Raw genomic sequence first — 23,695 nt, forward strand, 5'->3', positions numbered from 1 at the left:
GTTAATTCACTCAACAAAGGGTTGGTATTTGAGGATTGTGCACCCCACATCCTGCATAAAACCTCTCTGCTGCATCTCATTCGCAGTGTACACTGAGTCTGAGTTATGCATTCATATGGCATTTCCAATAATGTGAGACATAACTCATCTAACTTATTTAACCTTTAATATAGCTCTTGTGTTCTGCTCAAGTTTCCAGATATATAGAGTGCCTTACTCATTCTGACAGGTTCATTTCTGATTTGTGTATTTTGTAGTTTGTCTGAAATTATGAATAAACTGTGTAACACATCAGGATTGCCTTGCTTATTAGCTCTGTGTAAATTTAAGGCAACTTTCGGTTAGTTTTAACTCAAACTGACAGGGTCTTTAGCATCAGGTAAGATGCGAATGGAGCCACAGAAAATGTTAAAGGGTTAGTTCACCCAAAAATGAAAATTCTTTCAGTAATTACTCACCCTCATGTTGTTCCAACCCCGTAAGGCTTTCGTTCATCTTCGGAACACAAATTAAGATATTTTTGATTAAATCTGAGAGCTGGATCACTCCTCCATAGGCTTCTTAAGTGATCGAAATTGACCGGCCCAAAAGTTATGAAAGACATCGTTAAAATAGTCTGAGTGACTACAGTGGCTCAACCTTAAGTTTATCAAGCGACGAGAATGCTTTTTGTGCGCAAAAAACAAACAAAAATAACGACTTTATTAAACTAATCATTTCCTTCTCTGTACGGCCGTGATATTTCACGTAGTGATATTGCGCAAAGCTTCTAGGTTGCACGTCACACGTTGGCTCACTTTTGGCCGACGCTGGTCATGTGTGTGATGCGTGACGTACAACCTAGAAGCTTTGCGTAGTTTCACTACGTGAAATATCACGGCCCACAGAGAAGGAAATGATTAGTTGAATAAAGTCGTTATTTTTGTTTGTTTTTTTGCGCACAAAAAGTATTCTCGTCGCTTGATAAACTTAAGATTAACACTGTAGTCACTCGGACTATTTTAACGATGTCTTTCATAACTTTTGGGCCGGCCAGTTTCGATCCCTTAAGAAGCCTATGGAGGAGTGAGCCAGCTCTCAGATTTAATAAAAAATATCTTAATTTGTGTTCCGAAGATGAACGAAAGTCTGTCTTGAGTAATTACTGACAGAATTTTCATTTTTGGGTGAACTAACCCTTTAATATATTTAAATATTGCCAATGTATCGTTTGCTTTGTATAGCATGCTGTAGGTCAGAGGCCCTGATCCGATGACCATATGCCCTGTTATTTTTAACCAGACAATAATTTTCTTCATTAACCTAAATGCCAGTCCTCGTGTGACATTTCAGCCTAATAAAGTAAGCTCTGACCTGCACCGCTGCCACTATCAAAATCTCTCCTGCAAAACTTCTTGGAGAGAAATGGCATAAGTTCACTGGAATAATTATTTCCCTTATCACCAGCAGTCTGGCCATAATGTTTGGAAAGTAGTTCACTGGAGGAAAAAGAAGAACTGATGAGACTGTGATTTGAAGTGAATAGGCAGAGAGGTCTCAGGATGGAGTTTTGCAAAATGGCTTCGGTATCCTTTGCATAACACTAAACACATATTAAAATTGTTATTGCACAGTTAATATCTATGGTTTTCTTATTAGCATGGACAGATCTCGGTTCGATTTTTCAATTGTGGAACTGAAAGCAAATATTGCTTTTTTAATTTCATTGGCATACTTTCTGAGTCACAGGTTTGGAGTCAACAAAGTTTTCAAAGTCTTTCTAAAATGAAGTGTTGAAGTGCTCCTTATAAACTAAAGAAAGAAAGTTTTTATGAAGCAAAAATATTTGGTCCATTTACTGATGAGACAAATCTGAGATGTTTTTGAATGCTGAAGCATTTTTGATGGCCGTGATTATTCACCTCAAATGCCATTGAAGGTCCATGAAGCCCTTTTGAGGTTTGCGATAAATTGACAGACAATGCTTGAATGACCAGAATAATAAAATATACATATATATATATTGGTTATGTGAGACTCCCAAGATCCTTTAAGAAAATGTACATATTTGATCAAATCGTTGATCATATCTTACATCCAAACCACATTACATGTGAATGCACAACCTCCTGTTTATCTGATATGCTAATTCTATCCCCTATCCTGTAGTGTGATCACAACAAAGAAGAAAACTGTTTAGCATCAGCACTTTTCTAGACTCTGTTCATTACATTCCCACATTGTCTAAAAGTCCACCTTCGTGGCCCTACGCCTCCCCACCAATCGTTTTCTGTCCCTCAGTAAATTGATAATGGCTCATGCTAATTGCTGTTGTCTGGTCAGAGCCTTCGACGCGAAGGGACACAAGATGCCCTCATTAGCATGCTAATTGAATGGAATACCATCCAATCAAAGATGCATAGGGACTGTTTGTGGATGAATGACTTCCAATTGACAGGTGTGATAAAAGAAAGGTTCATTTTTATTTTTACGAAGTGATTGTTTCCCTCTTTTGTGTTGATTTGTCAAACTTTGACTGATTAAACAGGTACAATTAAAGATTTTTTTTATGTATCAACCAGCTTTTATTCTGCCAAAATAAATATCACAGGCTTTTATCCCAGTCCCACAGTGCTATATTACTAACCAAATGATGAAACGTGAGTATTTTCATTGTAGTCATCACTGTTTGTCCCTACGTGTCATAAAATCTCTCGCCATTTCAAAAAATGCTGTTTTTTCAGTCATCTTGGATTGCTGGAATTGTGCGATTTATCTTTTAAAGATGCTGTGTTGGAGGCATCAGGTATCCACAACACTTTCAATATTTTGAGACATTTTAACAACACTATAAATCATGTTAGAGCTATAGAGGTAATACTTTCCACTTATCTTGCTTTGCAGCTGTCTTTGGAATAGAGATGCCATTGCGGTGATGTTTTGAATGGGTGCTCTGGAACCAATTATAATAAAGGAAGTACTTCTTTTGGGATTACGGAGTGAAACACAAAGTAAATTGAAAGACTTTTCATTGTTTAATTGGGTATTGTTGTAGCAACATGTGCGTGTCTGTCTATTTTAAACCGAAATTACACCAAGAGAAAAGACAAACGATAAGGTATACGTTTTTGTGTGAGAAAACCTACGAGTTTTGCCCTGATGTGGATTGGTGTAATTTGTAACATTTTATAAGGTGTGTCTTTAGCCCCGTTGTTCCCTATAGGCTATATGATTTATCCCTATTAAGTTAATTGTTAAACTAATATGCTTTTTATCTTTAAGAATTGAGATTATCAAATATATTATGAAAATGTACTGTCTAAGAAAAGATTTACGCTGATAGTGATCTCAATAGTTTTATTTAATCTCAAACTTGCCATAACAGCTTTCATAACTGACTCTCTTATGTAAACTTCTTTTATTATTATTGCAGATTAGGTGTTTTAAAACCTGTTAAGCTTTGAGTAATCCTCTCTAAAATCCATGTCTATTGCACCCAAGTAAAAGTCAGTAGTCTCTTTTATATAATAATTTATTCAGACAGCACAGGAGTTTGTAGAGCTCGAAATGTAGGTCACATTCACATGTACACAACTTTGCCACAAACAGAATGTCATAATGTTATTTTTTCGAGTTTAAATCAGATTTTTACTATGATTGTAAAGGTGAGACATGCTAGATGATGATCAAGGCACATTTTTTCCCCCATTTTTTTTTTTTTTTTTTTTTTTATTTATTTATGTGTCCTAAGCATTATACATCAACACATGCTGTTATCTCTGACAGATAAAGGACACCACATCTTGTGCTCTTAGTAATAACCTTGGGATTTTGTTTCGGCTCACCTTGTATTTCTTCCTACGCTATACCTCATATTAGTTCACATAAATCTGACCTATATAAAATCTGACAGCACAATTGTATTCAGATCTAAAATATGTTTAGAGAAAATCAGTATAGCATGTAATCCTCTTTGAAAAAAAGTCCAGAGGAATCCAGATTGCTACACAAGCAAATGTGCTTATCAAAGCCAAGGTTATCTTTGGGTTTGGAAATATTTTTTTGCCTTTTTGCATTTAGGACCCCTACTCACTAGAGTTTACAATGGATGTCGCATCACAACGACATGGTGTAAAAAAAATGCAATGCAGTGACGATCCATAAGTTGAAGGCTCAATTTCCACTTGATTTCAATTTCACTTCAAGTGCAGCATCAGAGCCAAAGTCCCTTTCAAAGTGAGTCTGGTCACTCTGCGACCATCTTGGGAATGCACTCGGACAGCTATTTTTAGTCATGCTAGTGCAGCTCCTATGTAAATTAATTGAGGGTATCCATAAAAAAAACATGTTTTTTTTTAAAGAGCGAAAGCTGAGTACAAGTTTCACGACGGCAACCTTATTACTGCCGTTTCTGTCTGGAGCTACAATCGCAGTGCCATCAAACAAGTTCAAACTATGACTTTGCAGATTGATGATTGGTTATTTTATTTGGAAGGCGGGGCTTGCTTTACTAGAGCAGCCAAGTTATGTTGTATTTGTTCCTATTTCTCCCATTCATTGTAGTAGCACATCTCTTATCTGTCCTTCATAGTGTAGATGCCTGTTTTTTTCTCACTGGGTTTACAAAGTGCATTTTGTTTTATTATAACTTTTGTAATAAACAGTCTAGCCAAATGTGAATTGCTGTTCTCGGGTAATCATCTGCACATATAATACCAACAATATTATATTTGCATTTTAACTCTGCAGAACTGGAAGTGGAAATCAATTTCATTTTCTATCAATACACACTAACTTTCTTTTTATTAAATACTCTTTGAAAGGCTCTTTCCCCAAGATGAAAAACATTCAAAGTATTTAGGCTGTTTGAAATGGTCTGAAAAGCTTGGCTTTGCCTCAGACTCACTATAAGTGCTGGTCAAAACATCTAGGTGATTGACTAGAACAAAATAAGAGTAGCTGAAAAACAGGGGTCTGACATTCTTGGAAACCCTTTGAATGATAGATTACTGACCTTAGCAGTGCCGTGATCAATACTGTAAAAAAGCAATCGAAAGAACCAAGGATTGTGTTTTAGACTCACCCGCATCTGATAACCCCTACATCTGATAATGCAGCCCAGCATGCTTTTGTCATTCATACTGTTACCTGAATGCCTCCTCCTGCATCGACCGAGAGCTACTGATCTCACTTGAATTTATCTCCCAGTATAGCCAATCACATAGACACACACATAAACAGGAACAGAAGGCAAGGCCACCGAGGGTGGACTCTTCTGTGACAATCATGTGGCAGGACCGAATGCGCAGTTGCCCCCAGCAGTCCGTTGGGCTGTAACTCTTCATCCTGTGGCGCCACGGTTCTGTCACTCAACACTTCATAAAAACCCGCTCGGGTCCCCAGCACAATAACATCATCCACCATTCTCTAGATTAGACCCTTTTCACTGGGATTTCATCAAGATAATGCATGTTTTGTGTGCGTGCCATGACACGCTAATTGCAAGCCATTAGTGAAAGCATTTGGCAAGCTTCAGAGGAAGGCGTCTTATGCATACAATCTTAGATTTCTGTAACAGTGAGTTCATTGTCACCCCACTCTGTTCAACACAAATAGGGCTTTCTGTTACCCACAATTTATCTTCCTGTATTTGTTTTTGAATGAAAGGAAGATAGATTACTCTTTTGTGATTAATGGACATCGTCTTTTTTTTTTACTACTGTTCTAAAGGGGACACAACTCATTCCAGTTTTTATTTTTTATTATTGCTTACACACTAAAAGTGGTATTTGAGGCCCACTCAGTGAAACCATTAACTCATACACCTAATACACCAAAACTACAAGCACATTATCTGCTTTATACTCAGTTTGAAATTGAAAAACAAAACTTTTTGAAAAATGCCAAACAGTTCTCTACATTAAGCTGGTTCATTGCAGATGCCTCGAGTCTCCAAACACCACAAAAGTCTCCAATAACACCAGTAAAAGTCGCTAGATTTGTCGCTATTCGCTTTTGACAAAAAAAGTCGGCAGAAGGATCAACATGGGGGGAATTTGCGCGCCCCACCGGTTGAGAACCACTGCTCTACATTATACACTCTTTCAAAACTATGAATGCTCTTGTGGTTCATTTGGAAAACATTGCCATTTAAATGCCACACTCATTTACCGATTACCTACACCCAATGAGCATGTGTGAAAACACTTATACCTAGTTTGTTCACTTAGAAATCAACAGTGTTTTGAGAATGAAATTATTTTTATCCCCTTGATTTTCTGTTTATTTTGTAAATATATACTGAAAATGCATACAAGTCACCTTTATTTCTGTAGTGCTTATACAGTACAGAGTTTCAAAGCAGCTTCTCAATAGTAACAAATAAAAATTCTGCTGTAAATCAGCTCTCTAACAAGCCATAGGGCCCTATTTTAACGATCTAAGCGCATGGTCTAAAGCGATTATGCTAGTTAAACGACGGGAAAAATGGTCTAAAAGGGTTGTCCCTATTCTCTTAATGAGTAATGGGTGTTTTTTGGGCTTTACGTGCAATAAACCAATCAGAGTCTCACCTATTTTCGTAAAAGTGCGCAAGCAGACCATCTACGGGACAAGCCGGAGTCATTATCTGTATGTACACAATAATATTTTTTTACATTGGAATCCTTTTATTTTTAATATTTGGCATGTTTGTGTGCTGCTGTGCGTCCCTGTGTGTTTAATAAGCAGAGTGTATGCGCGTTGTGGACCGGCGCACATTACTAACGCACTCTTTAAATAACAAAAAAAAGAAATACTGCACCATTGACTAGACCTGGTCAATGGCACAGTCTATTTCAGTTGCCTCAAAATAGCAACGCGCCAACAATGCGCTTGAACACACCTCGTTTTCACACCAGCATGCCCATGGGTGCAAATGATTTTGCTATTTAAACAATGTGGCGCAGGTCGTGAAAATGATTACTGCGTCGGACTGAAACTAGCAAAAAAACACTTGCGTCACGCTTGGCGCTGCATTGCACCAGGTGTAAGATAGGGCCCACAGTGTCATTATTCAGCTCATGTCTAAGTGTTGATTCAGTTCAGTTCAATAACTGTAAAGTTCATCAATTGTGCATACATACTGTATATACAGTGTATTTGTGCATGCTCGTGTGAGTGCTATGACCGACTCCTGCACACTCCATTGGACACTGAACATGCAATAGACAGAAGATAGTAGTGTTTTGCATTTGTCATATCCGTGTGTAGTTTGGTGTGTATATGGGTAATCATTTGATGGATTGTGTGTAGAGTTAAATATGCAAAAACAGCAGTTTTAGAAGAGTTAAGATAGTTTTGAATTAAAGATGAACTGAACTGAAATTTGAAAAACGGTGATATAACAGATCTATTTTATTTATTATCATTGGTACAATTATTAAAATAAGTAAGTAAGTAAGTAAAATTTATTTATACAGCGCCTTTCACAGACTAAGTCACAAAGCGCTTTACAATAGACAAAAATGGATAAAAATAAAATAAAACAGATAAAATTAACAATATATAAAGTACAGAGATTACCCAAAAGCTAACCTGAACAAATGAGTCTTCACTTGTCCCCTAAAACTGTCCACATTCTCAGCAAACCTAATACTGGTTGGCAAAGCATTCCATAATCTGGGTGCCACAGCGGCGAAGGCTCTATCCCCACATGTCTTTAAACGAGTGCGTGGCGTAGATAGCAGATTTTGATTATTAGACCTGAGAGACCGGAGAGGGGTATGAAAATGAATTATGTCAACAAGATAAGCAGGGGCCTGGCCATGTAAAGCCCTAAAGGTTATGGTTAGTATTTTGAATTGGATCCTGTAAGTTACAGGAAGCCAGTGAAGGGAGCAGAGTATCGGGGTGATATGGGTGCGCCTATTTGAAACAGGTCTAGGGAGGGTTCATACTGTATTGCCCCTGGCTGTAGTAATGAATTGTATAGGGCTAAGGCAGCTGGGGTTACGATACATTTTCACAGGCTACCTTTGACAAGGAAACCAGCCCTCAAGTCAAGGCTAGCTGCCTTTAACTGTCTAGCCCTCCGACAGCCCCTGCATTTCGAGTCTGTAGTGAGCATTTTTTAGTGACAGACTATTTAGTAGGCCTGTCGCGATAGTCAATAAATAAATTAATCGCACGATAAAAAAAATTAGCTCGATAATTTTTCCGTCCGCGATAATTTCCATTTGCATGCTTGTTTGTTTTCCTCGTCTCTCTCTCTCTCTCTCTCTCTCTCTCTCTCTCTCTCTCTCTCTCTCTCTCTCTCTACCAAAGAGACTGGATGACAACTCTCGGTTCCTCAGCGTAGGAAGAGTGAAATAGAGCTTATTCTGCCCGAGCGATATTTCCCGACACTATCCTTGAGACGTGCACTCCCAACGCAATAGAGTGCTGCGCGGCACTACATCTGATGGCAGAGACTCCGAGTGCGAGCGCGGGCGGTTATGCACTCACTCTGTGTGTGCGGGTTATAAATAAAACGATTCGCGGGGCTCCCGCAAACTAGAAATATCTATGAATAAAAAATAATAGATTTTTATTCATCTGTTGCAGAAAAGCAACAAGAACAACTAAAACAAAATAGAAACGATTTACAAGCCAGAGTTTCTATTCATAACAACGCGTTGAGTGATGTAGCCAATCACAGTTATATGTGTTGCTTATGATCGGCCATTGCGTTCAAGAAATCATTTAAGATAGACTGCCTTTTTGGTATTTATTCAAGTGCAGTTTTTGTAACAGAGACTGTTGTTCTCTGCAACAGATTGACTCCGGTGTAGTGTCCATGCTCCGGCAGCTCACACACCCACACAAGTCACTTCGCCCAAAACGATCCTGTGCTGTAGGCTATGTGGAGCCTGAAACTGATCCTCCATGTGGTGGTGGTAGTCAGAAACTACTAGACTGTCCCTCACAGGTTCAAATGCGTAACCCATGCCGTTAAAAGTGCTCATTTTCGTCTGTGTATTAGGACCTGCAGCTGTTGCCTATGCACCTTTGCGTGTCCTACCATGCCAGTGACGTCATCGAAACTGCCAGCGTAACAAGCGCAATTTTTGTGTTGCTTAAAAAAAGCTATATTGATATTTTTAATTAAAAATTGTAGTTTAATTTACTTTTAATTGTCATAAACAACACGTTATCAACGTCGATTTTTTTCAGTTCAGTTCATCTTTAAGCGTTTTTGCAAGAGATGTGTGATGTTTTGCATGTAGAGTTTGTGTGTAGAGTTTCGAGAAAAGGAGCCATAGTTTCAGAAATTGTGTAAGCAAAATTAACACTATAAATTACTATAAATTCCCTTGTCATTTGAGCAGTAACATAAAGCTTATATAATAAAATGTTAGTAATACATATGTAACTGTCCGTCACTTATTTTTTTGCCAAACAACTGTAGTTTTCTTCAAATCTGCCAGTTATGGTGGGTTTCAGATTCCACAACAGCTTTGGCCCCGTTTGATGCATCGTCAACATTGTTCAGCATTCTCATTGGTTTGCTGGCATATGGGTGATTTCATGCCCAAGAAAAGCTGTCCACGAATGTGCTGTTGCTGCCAAATAAAAAAATCATGTCGTATTTGATACAAAACTAACTAGACTAAATCAAATTTGAAAAAAAGAGTCAAAACTGAAACGATTTTTGTAGTCTTTCAGTTTCTCGATAGGGATTTATTATTAATATTAATATTTACAAAAAACGTATGAGCCATTAACACTAGAAGTGCCAGAATTCCATAACTACTAGAACTGCCACAAGCGGTCATTTTGACCATTAGATTGCAAACTCTATATCTTTAATGATAAATACCCAATTAAGAGATTAATGCATTTATAGGTATTAGGATATCTTTTAAAAACAAAACAACACCAAACTGTGCATTTAAACAAGTTTAATTATACATTTATAAATAATAATATCATTAGTAGGCTAGCCCGTAATTATCGCATATTCACAACAGATGCTATATTCCATATCCATTCAACATAACTCAGAACAAGATAATAACAACTAAAAGTATCTTATTTAGATATTCTTTTGACAGTGGGAGAGACAATGTCACGGTTTATGAATTCGCCGTCTCCTTTCTCGTCTTGTTGTGTGTGTGTATGTGTGTGTGCGCGTGTGTGCGTGGTCGCTGATCATTGCCGCTGATCAGCACGCCTGCTGCTTGTGATCAACGCGCCAGCTATAGCGGATCAGCGAACCCTTTTTAGTGTCACTGTGACTGTTGTCACCTAGTCTTTGTCAGACCGTTGTGGATGTTTCCTGCGTGTTTGTTCCCTGCCTGTATCTGTTTTCCGTGTGTCATCCATCCGTGTTCAGCACTCCATGGTTCTACACGCAGCGTCCCTCTGCTGCCAAGGGCTTCATACCGGACATTTGCACACCTTAACTTTCCCAGCATCTGACCAGCTCTCAATAAACATATCTGTCATTTTGCAATTGAATCTTCTGATTATTTCCTAACAGACAAAGGTCAACCGCGGGAAATGTAACAAAAGAATACCGTGAAATTCAGTGCGGTCAATATGATTGACCGTCTATGGCCGAAATAGGTAAATATGTTCATTTGTTTTTTTGCCTTATGTGTAAATTATATTAAAAACATTTTCAATGAAAATACAGACACTTTTAGGAAAAGTCAGGTACCAGCAGGATTTTTTTTATTTTTTCAACAAAGTTATTGCAGATATAAAATTCAAAACGGTCAAAATGACCGTTGTGGCCGTTCTAGTGTTAAAGACAGACCTACTGTGACTGAGTTGTTAATCACATAATAGCATTTCAGTCATGACAACTCTTGGGATAATTTATAAAACATTAATGAAAATTAAATGCACGTAGGTTTGGTTTGGGCGGACAAGTATGACTTGCTTCTGCTAAATGCTCAGAGCATAAATTAAAGGAAACATGTTGCTGCTGCTAGAGAGAGGGAAACCCCTCTGAAGCAAATTTAGGCAGGTGGTGCTGGGGAGGGGGAGGGCTAGAAAGAGAACTCTCTTAGTGCGCAGTGACAGTGCATTCGTTTGGATGCGTCGAGGTTATATAGGGACACAGACATGAATACGTGAAATCGATTGGCTGGGACCATAACATTTGAATGAACCAATCCGAACGCGGATAGAGTGCCATGGCTGAACTATTCATATGTGTTTGTACAACACAGTCTCATCCCAAGAAGTCATATAACTGACGTCTTGGGACGTCTTTTGACCATACGTCAATATCCGCCTTTTTAGGGTACCCTTAAACGTCGGTTTATGACGATCCTGGGACGTCATACAACTGACGCTTTACCTTTAACGTCAGTTAGGTGACGGGGTAGGTTTAGGGGTAGGTTTAGGTCTGGGGTAGAGTTAGGATCCGATAACGTCATATAACCGACGTTTAAGGGTACCCTAAAAAGGCGGATATTGACGTATGGTCAAAAGACGTCCCAAGACGTCAGTTATATGACGTCTTGGGATGAGACTGCGCTGCAATGTATATATACATATATTATATATACGTATACATACTGTGATTCTTTTCAAGTCTACGAGAGCATGATGAGCATTGCAAAAAGTATCTAAAATTATTGAACATCTGGAAGCCTGTCTCGACTTCACAGTATGATTGGTCGAGTTCTACCAATAACTCACAGATATAGTTAGTTGAAGTCTGAACATTTTGCTTGCATTCCCAATCGTGTCTAGGTTTTAGCACTTTTTTTAGTAGTTTGAGAAACAGAGTTTGGAAACACAGCAGTGATTACACACTCCCATTTCGCCACTGGCAGAAACATAACATTTCTTTCATGTAAGAGTTTGACTTTTATGTCTAACTTCACTTAAAAACAATCCAGTGCCCATTTCTCAGTAATAAAAAGGAGCTCCTGCCCTCTTTGTCTCTCATATGTGTTGCACGCGCTAAACACTAAAATGTAGTCATTAAACCAAGGGGTTATTCCTCGCAGAATGAAATTAAATTACTTCTGTAGCAAATGCAGGTCACATTGTGTATATCAGTCATGCATTCACTCAGATTTGATTGCTTACGTTCACTGTAATCATGACTGGGCAACAAAAAAAAGAGACATGTTTTACTTCTATAATGAGTTTTGTAGCAATTTGTGGACCATTTTCCAGCCAAATGCATTGCATTCGAAACACCACAGTGCCTTTCACTAAATTAAGTAATTTACTTGCATTAACCATCTTAGATTTGTGCTTAACCACACAGAGATCTCATCGATTGAATTAAGAGCACAGCACAGGTGATCACAGATGTTGGAGAGCATTCATTACCATAGCATGTGCGGAACGGCCGGGCTCTTCTCCCACACCGGAGGCCACAGTGTGAATTCAGGCGCTCCATTCCTGTATTAGTGATGCTGTCTGCACAAGCACATGGTTTATCACTTCAGCTGGCAATCAATTAGTTCCCAATCAATAGCCTCTCGCTGGCCAACAGGCAACAAATTAGCGGCCTCTCTCCTCTCGCACTACACTTGTTTATCCCCTGGACTTGTTTTTCATCGGGAATCTAACCTGCTCCGCTGGCATCGAAAACTCAAAGTTTTGCCACGTGTATCCAGGTGTTTAAGTAAACAAATATTTTATGAGAAAAACATTTAAGCCTTTTCAGTACTAGACAAATGGATGTTTGTGTGTTTAAAAAGGGTCACTTAGAGGGAGGCACAAAAACAAGAGTAGGCCTATACACGCTAAAAGCTGTTAATTACTGGCATTCATTTAGAAAGCAGTGATGTCCATTTCTGTCATTCGAAGTTAATGACTAGTTGCTGTACAACAGGAGAAACTGAGCCATAGCATCAGGATTATATTTCAAAAGTTCTTATTCAGTGGTTGTGTTTCACGAAAACCTGGGATATGGCATAATTCCCCCTGGCCATACAACAAAGACATTCCTAAGTAACCACATTATATCTAAACAAAACGTGCAAAAAAAAATCCACCATACTAAAAGAGTCCACGACAATTTTCGGGACCTTTAAGGTGTGTTTAAAGTTTTTTTGTGTCCTTAAAAAATGAATACGACCTCACGTTGTGTCACTCACGTTTACACACTGAATCCAAAACTTTTGTCCGTCATAAGAAAAATCGGTTCGGGTTCAATTTTCTGCGTTTTTCGCATCCGTATCAAGTATTTTCTGGGCCACCGTACAAGCGGTCCGTTAATTTTTTGTCCGTAAAGACTCCATTTTGTATTGTTTTTGGATTAATGGATTTCTGTGCGTGACAAATTTTTAGGATTACGAATATAAACGCAATACAAGCCTAAGACAGCCTACAATTTTCTCACCTGTGAGAAAAGGTTATCCAATTTCTTCAGGAATTTAAATATTGGTGGTTTCACAAACAGAAGCTGTGCAATGTTGTGGCATCATTGATTCTTACTGTGAGGGACGACATGCTGATCGTTCCAAGATGCCATATTTGGAGAGTTTTAATGTAGCATCTACATACTACATACACACATGTCTATGGTCCAAACCCACCAGCCAGACATTGTCAACATGAGAGATTTTTAAAATGGTTTGATAAGTTAACAGCATTACAAATAAAAACACGTCTTACTTTTTGTCGCAGTGCAGTTTTTATTCCATAAGTGGGTAGTGGCGAGGTCGGAGCAGTGCATACTTGGTGACAAGCTCATTTAAATAAAAAAATGTCACCAACTCTTTTCTCCACAGACATGAACATTAAGTGACTTTAGTATGTTGACAGCTAGTCCAAAAAGACACGTGATTAAGTTATGCAATTCACTGCGACTGCGCAACAACAGTGTTCCAAACTTGAAGTCAAATCTTGATTTATTCACAGAGAAAATTATTAATAGGAATACTTTTATGCAGTGATGTTTACTTCTGGCTCGAGGATCGACGGTGGGTGTGATTGTGTTTTTAAATGCTCATGTAAAATCTGCCATGTGATTTCTACAGTTTAAAAAAAAAAAGTTTTGTAATTGACAAAAACACAGGACTACACTACCCACAATCCTGAATCCAGGGATCCAATCAAGAAAAGTCGCCGTTAATATCGTACAGCAGAGCCCATCATGAGAAACCTCCCATATTCCTATGAATTATCCCTAGGAACCTACCAATGTTCAGATCTGTTCTTCTAAAAAAATATTTGGATTATCTTTAAATGAGCTTTATCATGAGCTGTTTTTTCCCCCTGTTTTGTCTGAATGCCAGGGTATGGCAAATGTCATACTCTGTCATACTTGAACACCGCTCCTGGTCTTATTTATGTGTAATTGCCACTGCAGATACTTTCAGATGATCTCAGTATTACTGTTTCAATTTAAATTGGATGCATTAGGTAAGAAAGTTGCTCGTCCATTTGTCTGTCCTCTCATGTTAAAAAGCTCCAGTGCGCCACCATCTGTGCAGCAACTGCAAACCTCTCACATTATCCACAGTGACAACCATCTTGTTGTTTTTGTTAAATAATCTCAGTCTTATTCATCTATTTTGTCTCTTCTTTTTATAAATGTATCAGCAGTTCCAATTCCACTTCTCTGCAAATGTAATTTCCAAAGGTCACCTTCTCTGAGAATAAATTATCTCCACAATGCAAGGTCATTCTCCGTCTTTCAGAACGAGATAACAGTTTTGTTCACATATTTGCCTCTCTCTCTCTCTCTCTCTCTCTCTTTTTTTTTTTCTTTTCTTCTTCACACAGCATTCTCTCTGTCCACTGTCATTTTATCTTCGTACTGTGAGAAATTTCAGTTCGATGGCATGTTTTGTCAAATACAAATATTAATTTTGCAGCTGTGCAATTATCTCAGGTACCTCTTACTGTATTCAGTGATATTGCCATTCATTGATTCAGAAAAAATAACAGCTTTAGCACACAGCCTCTAACTAAAATGTGAATAGTGTCAAACATTTAGGATAGTGTCTAGCCATTCTAGGTGTTATGGACAATTTTATGAAATTTATAAAATAAACTCTCATAAAACACTCGTGTTATTTTAATTTATTCAAAAATTATGACCAGCAGTGTACATACTGTACATCTGGACAGTTATATAGACAGTTTATGTGAAGACATGTCATTTTTTATCTGTGTAAAAATAAAATAAATGATATACATTCTATATTATATAAATTCATGGTAAGAACAATTGTCTTCATAAAACAAAATGTTTAAATTGCCCTGAAATGCTAGGACAAAAGCCTGTTGTTGAAGAAACTCGGTCTATGCCTCTGATCTTTCTCAAATTATTGTGCACATGTACAATTTTTCCTCTGATCATGTGTGGGTGGCATGTAATAGGATGTGGACGCTCTCAGTCATGGGATCACAGTGATCACAATGGCATGGTAAAAGCCTGCTCATTTGCTAATGGACTTTAGGCAATGCTGTTTGTTTCACATCAGCTGAGTGGACGAGCAGCTTCATTTGCTGTGGCTGTCTGCCAGTGCATCTCTCTCTCTCCTCACTTACCCACAGGTCTATCCAAGCTCAAATATATAAACAATGATTTTGCCATCTCGTTATCATTGCAGACAGAGAAATTAAATATTGATTCTCCTCACGGGGAAAAGGAATTGCAGGGCAGAAATTACCTATTCTCCCTCTTTCTCGCCGCTCCCAAGCTGTTTCTGCTGTCACATTTTACCTCAGGAATTTGTGGCTAATTTTGACTTTAATGGCTTTTGCTGCCTATGAAGATGAAGGACTCCACTTTTTTTCAGAATGAAGCACCGAATGTTACAGTAATCCATGCACAGCGCAAAAATAGACACACAAGGGAGAATAATGTGTTATAGGGCAGGTATAATTATTGTGCAAATCATTTTGCCACATAATTAATATTAATGAGTCAAGCTGATAATGCACTTTATTATGTTCACCAGCTACTTTTCAGGCCACTATGTTCCTGTGGACCTAATGAAAAAATGAAAAAATAAGTGTTGTGTTTAGTCGGGCATACTAACTATTTACAAGAACAATTATAAGGTGCATCACATTATCTACATCTTATTCATCTCATTCTTATTTTTTTAAGAATAGCAATACGTGAGAAAAATAGTAACTTTGTTATCGGTTGCATTATTGGGTTTGTTCGCTTGTTTATTGTTAATCAGGCATGCTAAACTGATGGGTAAAGCTCCTAAATCAGAGAGTATGAGTATGAAATTCAGCATGTTACAGTAACCTATCGAATGTTTATATAAATTAATATCATGAAAGCCTGAACAAAATGCCCCAGAAGGGCAAAATATGACAATGCTGCATTAAAATACAAAAAAAAAAAAAAATGTTTTGTCTAATAACCTAAAAAATTGCTTTGTGGGGTAACATCTAGTTTTGATGTCAAAAATATTACGTAATATTACTGAATCAACTTGATTCTGTTGAGTTACACGAAAGTAGAAATAACTCCTTTAAAAAACAGCTATACATATCCCCTTTTTATATCAGATTTTAGAAAGATTTTAACAACATTACTTTCTCCTGAGGACATCATTTTACTTATAAATATTTTCTCCAAATAAATATTAATTATTTTAGAAATGAATAAATAAATACATGCATTTATTAATACAATATTAATATGTATTAAAGATTTTAAAATAATATTGCATCAATATGCCTTTTTCATTGTGAAAGATTTATTAGAAATATTCCCTAAGCCTCTGACAAATCTCTTATTACTTCTACACCCGGAAACCAAGTCTGGCCTCTTTCTTTCAACAAGCGTTGCAGAATAAGCATGCTGCACATTATTTTATTTTATTTATTTTTTGGTCTAAGAAGTACAGTCTGTTTTTTTGTAATATGTATAACACACATAATTAAATATAATTATAGAGTTAAACTGTCAAATAAATCTATTCTGGATACAATTTGTGTTTGTCTGTGTGTTAAATAAGTTGTGTTGTGAAGCATGCAACAAAATAGTTTGTTTGTTCCTCAGCGGTAGACACTGTAAGTCCAGCAGCTGCTGTTTTATGTTTTTCAGGGCCTGTCTGATATGAATTACTCTGATATGAATTACCCTGATGACTGTTTTTGGTCACAGTTGATTGTAACACTGCAGTCTGTATTTTCCCTTCCATTATGCTTCCAAACTGTGTTTGTATAGATTTACATTGATTTTGGCCCTGTCAGTCATCACTTGCACTTGTTTGAGGTTTACGGAGCTGCATATTTCTGTGAACGTTGACAAACAGTAATATATATATATTGTAGCTCATGTCAGTTGCTGTACAACAGAATAGAATCTGTTCATTTAGCAGTAGTTTCGCGATCAATACAGTTAAATCTGTAGGTCATTAAATAGCCAAGGGCCAGTTTCAACCAAAACAGATTAATCCTAAACCATCACTCAATGAGAAATCAATATCAGTTTAGGATTTAGGCAGGGCTTTAGTGATGCACAATTATACGCAACTACAAATTAGATTTAAAAGCACATTATTATTGTTGTGTTGAAACAAGAACAAACCTACAGGTGGGATGCTGAGCTATGACAACCATATTTAGAATACCTTAATACTCATGTTTTGTGCACATTACATTTAAAAAATAATTAAACACATTCAAATCACATGCCAGTGAAAAACACTTTTCAATCCCATTCATTTCCCATCACAAAAAAATCTCTTATAGTGATACTTTTTTAATAAAAGCTCCTCACTTAAATGCATTCCTCACATATCACTCTATAACATACTTCATTGCTGTATTTATCTCTGTATAAATCATTGCAGAAGGTCTGCTAGAGTCATTCTGGTCACTATAGTAATATAGTAGGCAACATGATCGCATTGTAGATTGCTGTATATCCTCACAATGTCAAATTGTTACCATGCATGTGTGTTTATCTTTCAGAGACATTCGATGAGTTGCAGTGGAGGAGATGGTTGTCCTGGTCAGAATGTCAGCTCACTGCAGACACCCGGAGATGCCAGCTTTTTCTCTAACCAGCTTGCTGTCCCCACAGTGGAGTTCACATACTCAGAGTTCCCTAAATTAGAGGTACATGCACATACACATGCAAATGTGTGCAATATAAGCACATTGATAATCCAATCATTCATTAAATTCACTGTAAGTTCAGATGACGTTAACAATGAGCAACCATTCAGTTTCCACAGATAGGGAAAATGTTTTCAAAAGGCTGACAAATAATAACCTAATGGACACCATTATGTTTCAAATGTGCAATTTCCAATACATGAGCACTAGCTTCGGACACCAAGAGGAGATGTCTTTTATATCTAATGTCTTGATATTTTATCATATGATGTGATTCATATCATATATTTAAATATGATGCTGTCATGATAAATATAGTATGGCAATTATCTCAGACATTAAACTTAATAAATTATGTTGAGCATTTGAATCTAACCATGTCTTCAAATGGAAAAGTCAGCCAGTTATTTATTATCACATCAAACATTGTGGCTTTATCCCTAACAGTATAGAAGTGCTTTTTACCCAACGCTATCTCACGACCAATTCGTACGAGTGATTAAAAGGTGGCTAATTCATACGACCTCACTCGTTCGAATTTGTACGATTTGTCTAAACCCACGTGATGGGTAGGTTTAGGGGCGGGGTCAGGGGTAGGTCATTCGTACAAATTCATACGAATTTGGTAACTCGTAAAATATGTACGAATTAGCAAAAATCGTACGAATTTGTGCGAGTGAGGTCGAATGAATTAGTACGAATTAGCCACCTCGTAAAATTCGTACGAATTGCCGGGAGATCGGGCTGTTTTACCCCAAATACCATACTTTTACGGATTCTTTAGTTATTAAAAGTTGTTGATTTGATTACTTTGAACAAAACATGTCTTAATGTATGGTACATTTACCATTCTCATTTGCTACATAAACCTGTAACATAAGAAAAACATTGAGTGTTATATCAACTTCATGTCAAGGATCAGCCAAATATCAACTCGCATAGTGAAATTTGGATTTTTAGAAATGTTTGTGTGCCATATAGAGTAAACAGTTTGGAGTAAAATTGAATTAAATGGGCCTTTACCACTGTGTCCTTTTTGCCACATTTACCCTCTAAAAAAAAAAAAAAAAAAAGATCAGTGTTGAAACCCTATTGTTTTATATGTATGTATACAGTGGTGCAAATATTGTTTTTGACTTGAGAGATCCAGTCCAATTGGATCACTTTAAAATTCAAACAGGTTTCACTCAGGCATCTATCCGGAGTTAGCAAGAATTCTCAGAGACCTGCAAGAGTCCTGACCCTAATGCTTTCCTACACTTCAGTGTGGATTCTCTGGTTTAGCACAGGCTGTCACATCGTTCCCCTGCACCCTCTTTGCCTCATTATGATACGCGAGGAGCAGTTTCCTGTCACATAAAATTACCTTCCATGTTCCTCTGTCACACAAAAGCACGGTTAAACCCCAGGACTCCTTTACAAGCGGCATCAATGTTGCGTTCTATCTGCCACAGCCCTGATGTCTTATCCGTTATGTCTTTTCGGATGTCACATGCGAGTGTATCCCAGGACAAAACAAGCTCTCTCATCCTTTAAAATAAACACTCGGGAGGCTTGTCTACTAAATTGCATTATGTCCCCTCATTTTTTCATTGCGCTTCATCTTAAATGTTTTTTATGGTGCATTTTTGTACTTCCTCACCACAATGGAGATGTAAGAGTTAAACATTTCACACACAAAGTGACTCTTTTCCTCTCTCTGTACAGTACATCTTTCAGTCTCTGTCTCACGCTGTGGTGGTTGACACTTTCTGCATGCTGACTTGTACATCTGTCTCATCCGGGCACACATGCCTGGCTAAGCATTTGCAGTGCAATGCTGGTGTGCCTTAAACTGTGAATGTAACCTTTTCCTGGCATTCAAGCCATCAGGCTGCATTAGCACTGGGGGTGGCTGGGGTGTTTTGGAACAACACGGTCTGTGCTGTGACATCCAGCTCCCCACATCCTTGCTTCTTTTCTGTGCCGCGTGCCTCCGCCCCAGGAGCCGTCGCTCTCCCAGCTCGCAAAATCAAAATGACGTGTGGGCCTTCATATGCTAACAATACTTACAGTGCCTGTGCAAAAAAAAAAAAAGACTCTTTAATGTCAGTTAACTTTAATGTAAGTGAAACCAGGGTCATTATAGTACAAAACACATAGAAAAAAATTGTTCAACTTTAAAATGAAAACGGAAAATACAAAAATAAAAACTAATTCAAAATATTTTAAGAAACTGTAATAGAATCTCAATTTTACTAAAATAACACAGAGTTAAACATATCTACAGGTGAACTGAATTTACAATAAGATAATTAAAATAACTTATTTCAAAAGTATTCACCCTCCTTAAACTTGAAATTGTCATATATGTGAACATATATGACAATTTCATATATACATATATATATATATATATGTTGCAGAAGAATTATGAAAAATGTAAATACTTAGTATTTATGGAAATTATTGTCACAATCCGTTGTGTTTTCTGTTTTGCCGGTCTGTTTTCTCCTTGAAAGTCTGTTTTAGTCTCTTTTCATCATTTCCTGTGTTTCCTTTCTGTTTACACTTGTCGTCATTGTTATTCATTGGATCATTGATTATGGCACACCTGTTCCTCATTTAGTTCATTAGTTTTTGTGCAGTTGCGGAGCTAGGGATTGGCCGGGGTGGGCCACAGCCACCATTGACCAAAGCCTGGCCACCCCGCTCACAATTGCTGTTTCTGTGTGTGTGTTTTTTCATCTTGACCTAAATTGATTTATTTATAACTTTACGACCTCTTTACGGCCTCTATCTCTTTACGAGCACAACACATAGGAGACTTTTCTGGTGCGCATGCAAACTTCACCTCAGTGCCAGGCGCAAAAAAGAAAACATAGGTGCAGACTCAGTGCCCAGCAAACAGTAAATATACAAATCGCTGAACAATTGTGTAAATACAACATGATTAAATGTGGAGATGATTAAAGCAGTGTCAAAAACTTCTTTTTTTTTAAAAATCATGTATACAGTATATGTCACATTTATGAACGTCACCCTCAAATGTATCTGACATCTGTAAATGAGCTCACAAAATAAGGCACAAATTAAATGTACATTTTATATGTACTTTAATGGACAAATAAATGTGAGTCCTGTTCATTTGTACTCGAAAACAGGGACCATGTTGCGTTAGTTTGCAGAGTACAAATGGAAATGGATCGCATTTAATTATGTATAAAATTACAGATTTTACATTCTGGTATTTGTTTTATGTGCTGCCACCTTTATTATATCCACATTGTTGCACATGGAGATTTAAAAGAAAGCATTTTTTTTTTCCTTTGCAATGAGTTAAAGTATGATAGAATTGTTGCAGTTAATTTATTTTGGCAACTAATTGAATGTTTAACATTCATTGCTTAATTTTTCAGGTGCAATTTGAAACATATCTTACAGTCTAGGATTAAGAAAAAATTGTCAAATTCACTCAGTATTACTTGATGTATTCCACCACTACCTCAATTACATTTATGTACAATTAATTGTATTCAGTTTTGTTGTAGGCACTTAAACAGTCCAGTACTTTACAGTCAAACTCAATTTTATGTTTGAATAATGAAGATTTACCCCAGACTGCTATGAATATACCCTGGCTCTGCCACTGTTATTGTGCATATATGCCCTCAGTTTCAGTACCTCGTTGTCTGGTGTTGTCTACATAGCACACTGTTAATTTTGGTGTCTCCTTTGGATTACTCTCTTTTGTTTGTTAAATAAAGTCTATGCTTCTAAATAGATCCGCTTCGCCTCACCTTGTCTTCATCCTCAGCCAATTTGAGACAGAACACCAGACCGCCGAAAGGATAAGTAGTTTATCGCCCTTTATCCTTTCTTAACGATGAGACTTTCAAATCATTATACTGGGTTAGAGTGAATTATTATAGCCCTTTAGATCTTCCTGATACGAATGAAGGAACATGGAGGGAAGCTATGTCTGGAATGTTCTCACCCCCTTTTGATTTGGTCAATCACGACCACCGCAGATCCAGGAACCACGCCTACCGCGGATAAAGAACCAGGGCCCACTGCAGTCAGAGATCCAGAGCTAATGCCCTCCACAGACCCTGTGCCAAAGCCAATGCCTGCAATGGAGCCAGAGCCTGCAGCCTCATCTGTCCCCAAAACAAAGCCTGTCTGACCAGGTGTGTGATCCTGTTTATATATCAACCCAGTGGGGGTTTTAGTGGAGAATGAAGTGACTGGTCATCCTCATCTTCCAGCATCGAAGATATCTCTTCCCCAGTCTGAAGTGAAAAAATGTTTCTGATGACTTCCAGTGCTCAAGACCTTCCTCCTCTGCTGGTTACATCCAGCTTCAAGTCTTCTTCATCACTGCTGGTTACGCCCAGCTCCATGTCTTCTTTGTCGCCGCTGTTTACACCCAGCCTCAGGTCTTCTTAGTCACCACGGTTCTGCCCAGCTACTAGTCTTCGTCTTCATTGATGGTTCAGACTACCCTCAAGTGTTCTTTGTCTCTGATGGTCCCGCCCAGCCTCACATTCTCTCCTCCGCCTTGTAAGCCATCAGCTTTGTTCGTCCCATTCAGCTCCTTGATTCCTCCACCCATTCGGCTCTGTCGGGTTCCTCAGTCCTCACTCACACCAGCTCTGCCTCATTCCTCCTGCACCCTTACTCCACCTCAGGCGCTCATCACCTCGGCTCCACTTAGGCCTCATTAAGTGCATTAAGTCCTTAAGTGTCGCCTGGTCTTCAGTTCCATTTCCTCCACCCTGGTGGTCTCCTGCTCCATCTGTTCCACCTTGGGGGTCTCCAGTTCCATCTGCTCCGCACTGGTGGTCTCCTGCGCCGTCTGCCTTGCCCTGGTGAACTCTTCTTTCGCTGGTCCAGACTCTCACCCTCATTCTATAGAGATGTTATGGCATAATGTCACAATCTGTTTCATTTTCAAGGACTTTTAGTTTGTTTTCAACATTTCCTGTTTCCCTTGTGTTTAAGCTTGTTGCAATGGTTATTAATTTTATCATTGATTATCACACACCTGTAATTACCGCAATTACGTGATTTCAACTTGTAAAAAGTGCTCACGTCCTCGTAGAGCTCATAATTACAGCTTGTAAGATAGGAGTTGTTTGAGATCTCCTATTTGTACCACGCTCCATATTCATTTAGGCATTGATAGTGGTGCCATAGAAACGCACAATTCCCAGCCTGAGGACGTGAACAGCTCCGAATATAATGTCGCGTGTTTTCATCTTGAGACTACGGTAATTACGCCATGGTGTGAATGCAGCATAATGCCCTCAGTTTCAGTTCCTCAATTGTTTGGTGTTGTCTGTGCATAGCACACTGTTACGTTGCCTTCTCATTTGCATTACTCTCTTTTGTTTTGTTAAATAAAGACTACGCTGATAAATAGATCCACTTCACCTCACCTCATCTTCATCCTCAGACAATCAGACAAGGGCGAATTAAAGTCCTTTAGACAAACCTGATACGAATGAAGGAATATGGAGATAAGACATTCTCCGGTGTCTGGAATGTTTTCACCCCCCAGGGGCGGACTGGCCATCTGGAGCACCGGGACTTTTCCCGGTGGGCCGCTGGCCAATGTGGGCCGGCCCGGTACACAATAATATATATATAAAAAAATGACGGAAATCATAATATAAAATTTCTTTTCTACGCAAATGGA

The 23,695-nt window shown here is 38.1% G+C and overlaps 1 protein-coding gene across 2 annotated transcripts in view; it reads left to right on the forward strand.

Annotated features, from left to right (window-relative positions):
- LOC130086678 (inactive N-acetylated-alpha-linked acidic dipeptidase-like protein 2) overlaps window positions 1-23,695 on the forward strand; it is a 398,589-nt gene that overhangs the window by 304,697 nt on the left and 70,197 nt on the right. For both annotated transcript variants that reach the window (XM_056252808.1, XM_056252806.1), the window contains one exon: window positions 17,869-18,015. In XM_056252808.1, coding sequence (XP_056108783.1) covers window positions 17,869-18,015 — 147 coding nt within the window. The remainder of the gene's footprint in view (window positions 1-17,868; window positions 18,016-23,695) is intronic.

Source organism: Rhinichthys klamathensis, unplaced genomic scaffold, assembly GCF_029890125.1.
Source record: "Rhinichthys klamathensis goyatoka isolate OS25496 unplaced genomic scaffold, OSU_Roscu_1.1 h1tg000098l_1, whole genome shotgun sequence".
Taxonomy (NCBI): domain Eukaryota; kingdom Metazoa; phylum Chordata; class Actinopteri; order Cypriniformes; family Leuciscidae; genus Rhinichthys; species Rhinichthys klamathensis.